This window comes from Ziziphus jujuba, chromosome 7, assembly GCF_031755915.1.
Source record: "Ziziphus jujuba cultivar Dongzao chromosome 7, ASM3175591v1".
NCBI classification, from domain to species: Eukaryota; Viridiplantae; Streptophyta; class Magnoliopsida; order Rosales; family Rhamnaceae; genus Ziziphus; species Ziziphus jujuba.
In genome coordinates this window covers 26,063,133-26,070,054 of record NC_083385.1, presented here as the reverse complement: position 1 = coordinate 26,070,054, position 6,922 = coordinate 26,063,133, and the positions used below count along the sequence as shown (strand labels likewise).

Genomic DNA, 6,922 nt, shown 5'->3' with positions numbered 1-6,922 from the left:
CACCGATGCATACAAAGTGGGTATTGGAGCTGTCCTCACTCAAGAAGGCCAACTAATTAAGTTGTTTAGTGAAAAACTTTGTCCTGCATGGCAGAAATGGTCCACCTATGAACAAGAGCTCTATGCTGTCATTCATGCTTTTGATCACTGGCAACACTACCTCATTCAAAAGGATTCCATTCTCTATAGTGATCATCGTTCCCTTAAATATCTCAATTCACAAAAAAAAAAAAAAAAAAAAAAAACTCAATGACCTGCATGCTCGTTGGCTTGAGTTCCTTCAAAATTTCACTACACCTTCATCCACAAAGCTGGACATCATAACACTGTAACTGATGCATTAAGCAGAAGGTATTCACTCCTCACCATTTTGAAATTCAACTTACAAGATTTCAGCCACCGCAAGGAATTGTTTGCTGAAGATGAAGATTTTTCTTTCATACGGGAGCAATGCCAACTACACCATAACATGGATGATTATCACATTCTAGATGGCTATCTCTTCAAAGGTAACCAATTGTGTATTCCTAAGACATCCCTACGCAAGTTCATAATGAATGATCTTCATTTGGGTGGATTGGCTGCACATGCTAGATGTGACAAGACCCCAGTAGCCATCACCCAACGTTTCTTTTTGGCCTAAAATGACTTCCCAAATAGCCTTTTTTGTTGCATGTTGTCCCACCTATCAAATTGCCAAAGGACACACCCAAAACATTGGAATGTATACTCCTCTACCAACTCCTGTTACAATTTAGGAGGATTTTTCCATGGACTTCATCCTTGACCTTCCAATGACTGTCCGATGAGTTGACTCCATTTTTGTGGTCGTTGATTGCTTTTCTAAAATGGCTCACTTTCTTCCCTGTAAGAAAGCCTCTAATGCAAGCTTTGTGGCGGATTTATTTTTTCGAGAAGTAATCCGTTTACATGGTATTCCAAAAACCATCACTTCCAATAGAGATGTCAAATTTTCCAGCCACTTCTAGAAAGTTTTATGGAAGAAATTCGATACCAAGTTGCAGTATAGCAGTCCTTACCATCCCCAAACCGATGGCTAGACCGAAGTTGTCAATCGCACACTTGGTACCATGCTTCAAAGTCTAGCTTTAGACAAACCAAAACAGTGGGACTCTCTCCTTCCATAGGTTGAATTTGCCTATAACAGCATGGTCAATCATTCCACCAATCTTCAGCCTTTTGCCATTGTGTATACAAAGATACCCAACAATACCATTCAACTCATTTCACTCCCTCTGTCAACTCATCAAGGAGCTGCCACCTTCATTGAAAATTATGCCCAGTTTCACAAGGAGATTCAAAATAAAATTGAGAAACCCAACCTCAAATATAAGACAGCTGCGAATGCCCATCGTCGCCACAAAACTTATGCTGAAGGTGATTTAGTCATCATTTATCTGCGAAAGGAACATTACCCTGCTGGTACATACAACAAGCTAAAACCTCACAAACTTGGTCCTTTTGTCATCTACAAATGTGTTAGGCCAAATGCTTATCACCTTGATTTACCTGAAGATCTCCATATTTCTCCCGTGTTCAATGTTACCGATCTCCATCGCTATCTTCCTCAAGATAATTCTCCTATTCTTTCTTTACAACTCGAGGACGAGTTTCCTGACACCGGGAATGAGTTGATGGAGGAGCAATATAGCTTAGAAGCAACATAGCTTTCCAGTAGCAGCTCGGTAGAAACATAGCTCAGCAACAGCAGCTTGGCAACAACACAACAAGCTTGGCAGCAGCAACAGCAAGCTTGGCCGCACCAATAGCATAAACAGCAAGCTCAATGTAGCAGTAGAGCACCAGCAACAACACACCAGCACTAATGGCAGCACCAGCAACATCAACAGCAAGCTCAAAGCTACAGCAACAGAGTGCTATAACGAGGGAGAATAGAGTGCTATAGTACCAGACAAATGAAACCCAATTTAAATCATGTGGCCATTACCTTGCATGTGCCAAGGCTCATGTGACCCAAACCAAAAACACACCATTTTGATCTTTCTAGAATAATTGTTTAAAACGCATCGTTTTATTTTAGGTTTATATATGTAACAGTTTACCATCTTTTGTGGTAGATAATTTTTATCTTCTTCAATATATGAAATAGCTTGGTGACCAAGCTGAGTTTCCAGCAGCTTCCTCTGCTGGTTGTTTGTGAATGGTAAATTCATTTACTTATTTAATTGAAAGCTTCTACATCATCATTTCTCTTCATATTCACAGGCATGCATGCATGCATGCCTACATGACGCATGCATACTCATGGGTTTGAGGAAGAAAATCCAAGACGCACATGGAATAGGGCAATGAGGAGGGAGACATACAAAGTTGTTAACAACGTTAAGGTTGAAAACTGTGTAGGAATTATTACTACTTACAGGTAGGCTAGGTTGTTCATGCCAGTAATGTTAAGCACTGGGCTGCTCAAGTTATTGTTGGACAGATACCTAATGACAAAAATATCATCTCTTACTTTTTGTTAAAAACATTTTATGCAATTATGCTGACTAATAATTCTACTTATGGAAGTATAAAACTTTGTTTGGAAACATTTTTTGCTTATAGCTAACATTCATAAGATTATTGAGGTTTGAAGGAACTTTCTCGACTAAGCTGTTTCTATCAAAGCACCTGCAGCAAAGAAAATTAATTCGATAACAAAAAAAAAAAAAAAGGTCAAAAGCAAAACCTATCTCCATGAAATGTTAGACAAAGTAAGATTGATACTCACACCACCTCCAGAGTAAGCTCATTACTCTTGAAGAGTCTGCTCACCGAAAAGAAAGAGTCGATTAACTTTTAAATTGAAATTGTCTTCATTGATAATTCATACATGTACATGCTTCTAAAAGAAATTTCTAATCCATGGTCAACTTAATAAACAAAATTAATTCCTATACAACACAAAAACAAACAACAACAAGAAAACAAGGAGAACATCATTCTAATCTTGCACATGCATCAAATTCATGCTTGAGCTAAATAGCTTCCCTGGAATTTCACCTGAGAGTTTATTCTTCCAAAATGGCCGTAACATAATGGGCAGAAACTTAGATGGACAGAAAGTGAGAAAAAAAAAATCCAACTTTACTGTAAGAAAACCAGTGAAATAGCTTAAAGTTAGAAAGAAAATTTGCATACAAGGGCTTAGTATGAAGCATCATATCAAGATCAGATGTGCTCCCATTGGAGACAGGGATTGGTCCTCGAAGGTTATTGTGAGCCATATCTAGCCAATAAAGTTTAGGCAGATTTCCAATTGAAGCTGAAATCCCCCCACTAAATTTATTAGAATTTAGAGATCTGTAATAAGAAATGAAAGCATTATGAAAAAAGAAACAACCTAGATAGATGAAAAAGTAACTAATGTTGGATAGAATTTACAAAGAAAAGTTAATCTCTAGTTTGATAGTGAAATTACAAAATCCTTACAAAAAGACTAGCTGCTCTAAAGATCCTATCGTGTCAGGAATTGTACCAGTAAAATTGCAACCAGCCAAGATCCTGGGATACAAACAGGCAAAAAAAGTTAAGCAGAATTTTAACATAATACATTAACAATCATTTTGGCAACCAAATCTCCTTACAAGTTTGTAAGCTTCTTTAAATTCCCAATTAATGGTGGGAGTACTCCTGTGAGATCTTTGTTGTAAGATAGAAACCCTAAACCAATGAGCTGGTTAGTGACGAAAAATGTAAGAATTAATTGGAAAATGTTAAAAGTGAGGGTGTTCGTTAATCTTGTTGCTAAATATCAAAGAAATGAAGTTTTTTTGGGGTTGAACTTCTTTTGATGATAGTATTCTAAAAGTGTTGGTTTGCATGGAGCACATTTAAGCAGTGAACCTTAGTAGTTTTTGCAATGCAGGAAGTCAAGCAAGATTGATAAAATCCTACAGATAACAGAAGAAAAATTGGAATAGAAAACCTACAACATTTGTAATTCAGATAGCTTTTGAATTTCTCCAAACAGTGTGCCTTCCAAATCCATGCTTGACAATTTTCTACAAATATGAACTGCCATGTAATAGAAACATCGGATTGGTGGAAAAACAAAGTGAAAAACTTGATGAAATCTCACATGGAGGTAACACGAATCGGTACACTCAATTCCTTCCCAATTAGAACAATGATCTGAAGCCTTCCAACTGGGAGGTGTCATATTACATCCAAAATTCTTTACCAGAACTGTAAGAACCCATATTAAAATACCCCTGTTGTACAAGTTTGACAAGGTTTGATCAAGTTTGACCAAGTGAACAGTATGTGGGTTCAAAGTTGACTTTTTCTATGGTTAATATTTTTTGTTTGATTGATGTACCACTTGTAGAGCTCATCGATATGAGTTCATAGATTGGCGGTATGCCAAATTCTGAATTACGGATAAAAAGTTATGGTATTGTAAAGTTTCAAATATCAGTTTTATATCAACGTCCAAACTAGTCCCAGATTTTCATCTATTAGTGACCCAAGGCTCTATATAAATATTGGAAAGCATGCCCAGAAGGAAACAAGTTCCAAAATACCCATTTATCCCTCAAACTTGAGAATTTTCTCTCCAAACCCACGGATCCGAACTGGATCATTTTGAACCCGTTTTACGCCTAACAGGGTCATCGTCGTTTTGCCCTATTCCTGCCACCCTCCTTATGCACGCACCAGCCACCACTGTTACTCATCCCTGGGTGACCATACCGGCCAAATTTCAAGCTAAACCTCCAGCTGATGCATCGGGATCAGCCATTTGAAGCCGGTGGAAGTCGTTTGGCCATTTTTTGACCGTTTCAACCCAACCCATACACCCCTCACCCCCTTTTGGGCCCTCTGAACACATTTCCATGGTCCGTTTGCCAAGATTTCTCACCGTTTGAGAGATATATTAATGTGGATTGTGGCCGAGTATTTCGATAAGTTTTTCCGCCATCGATGACACCTTTGGATCGATGTGAGTACACCATTGCATTCTTTATCTCTTGGGATTTCTATTGATATAAAGTTTGCGAATTTTGGAGGTCATTGGATAATTTTTCCATTTTTGGGTCAATTAGTTAAATATCGGATAAATTCGGACTGTGTTTGGACAAAATTAGTCAAATTGCACAAAATTGAAGTTGGATTAGTAAAATTAGATATTATTAGGACCCATTAAATGGTTCAATTTCTAAAGATTAACCTTTGGGTAAAAAGCCCCAATTTTGGATATTAGGTCCTAGCGTACGCAGTATAATTGGACAGTCAGTGTCCAATTTGCTCAATTTTATAGTTGTACAAATTAAAGTTATGAAATTTGGTACTCACAAATACTTTGGTTTAGTAATTGGAGCCTGGGAAATATTTTATTATATTATAGACACTCATATTGAGTTTGGAGGTCATCCTACAGGGGAGCAAAAGTGAGCATCTGTAATACTATGAGTGGTTATATTTTTTAAAATGTTGTGCACATTTGGTATAATATATATGGTTCAATTATTTTACATATATATAATTTGATTTAAATGATTACTTTACGCATATATGAATATCAACATTTATTTATATATATGTGTTATTATTTTATGTGGATTTGATAAGATTTTAAGTAGTTTCTAATTCTGATGAGTTCATAATGAATTGTGGATCATGTTATTTAAACATCCTAGCATTTGAGTTGAGGTTTTTAACTCATTTTGGAAAATAATTGAATTGAGAAAGCAAATTGAAAATTATATGATTTTAAGCATGTTCAAATATTATGTAATTTTATGTGCTTAAAGTTGGTTTATGGTAAAGATATTTCACTATGGTATTTCTGGTTTTAGCATGAAATGATGATTTAAAAATTTAAAAATATTTAAATAAGCGGTTGAGTTTGAATATTAAATTGTGATTTATGGTATAATATTGTTTGGAAAAGTATGATCTCATAAGATTGTTTTATGGATACTGTATTGTTTATTTTTAATTGATGTACCATATAGTATCTGAGTTTCGAATTAGTAATATATTATAGCGCACGGTTTGCCATGGTACCGCAAGGTTGAGTTTATCCCACAGGTTTATTATTACAACGGGCTATGAAGTTAGATAAGTCCCAAGGGTTTACTATTTCCACGATACCTTTCGTATATTGAGGGCCGTGAGATGGGTGTATCCCACGGTTTATAGTTTAGTATATCGTATCATACATTGTATATGTTTTGAGTATATTTTTGGTTTTCAAATATGGTGGTTATCACTACACATTCATAATTATTTCGTGAATTATGTTTATAATATTTTATGCTCAATATTTATATCATGATTGAGATGTTTTGTAATATAATATTGATTGTTCATTTTATACCTTTTAAGCATATATATTATGATATTAAATTGGGGTACTAGTTTGGATTTTATGAAATGATTTTAAATGAGGAAATTTTCAAATAAGTGGAACTAGAGGTCTTGAGAGAAAGTTTTACAGAAATAAATTATTATTTTTTTATTATACTATGCCACTCACTAATATTTCTTTATCTCATGTTTTATTTGTTTTAAATTCATTCCCCTAGGCCCAGGCAGTTAGTAGCAGTCTACCTCGCACCTCGCTTGTTATTGCACACTTTCCACCGCAGCAGCAGTACTTGTCTTTCTCTATTTATCTTTATCCTTCGAGAATTATTTGTATCAGTTGTTCTTCTAAATTTTACAAACACTTTTAGAATGCTCTGATCTAGTTATTGGACATAGTATTGACCATCTATATAGTTCTGCTGTTGTGGTTTTTATCTACATATTGAGGTATTATTGATAATGCTTGTGTTCGATTGTCCACGCTTTAAGTGAGGTTCCATTGGATATCCTCTAGAGATTGTCCAGTGGGACTTCCCTAGTTGAGAAAACCTGAGGGTCCTTTCAGCCTGTTATCGGAGCTTTA

General features: G+C 35.7%; 1 protein-coding gene across 1 annotated transcript; it reads right to left on the bottom strand.

The window, feature by feature from the left end:
- Positions 1-1,719: 1,719 nt before the first annotated feature.
- LOC132804500 (leucine-rich repeat receptor protein kinase HPCA1-like) lies at positions 1,720-4,048 on the bottom strand. The gene is made up of 5 exons (XM_060818912.1): positions 3,957-4,048; positions 3,457-3,528; positions 3,166-3,327; positions 2,403-2,471; positions 1,720-1,882 (listed from the first exon to the last, which is right to left on the bottom strand). The coding sequence occupies exons 1-5, from the start codon at positions 4,046-4,048 to the stop codon at positions 1,720-1,722; spliced, it is 558 nt and encodes a 185-aa protein (XP_060674895.1).
- Positions 4,049-6,922: the final 2,874 nt, after the last annotated feature.

Coding starts and splice junctions, on each gene's coding strand:
- LOC132804500 (XM_060818912.1), bottom strand. CDS start 4,048: ATGGCAGTTCATATTTGTAGAAAATTGTCAAGCATGGATTTGGAAGGC. Junction 3,529..3,956: donor CTATCTGAATTACAAATGTT/GTAGGTTTTCTA, acceptor TTTGTATCCCAG/GATCTTGGCTGGTTGCAATT. Junction 2,472..3,165: donor ATGCTTCATACTAAGCCCTT/GTATGCAAATTT, acceptor TTTTGTCATTAG/GTATCTGTCCAACAATAACT.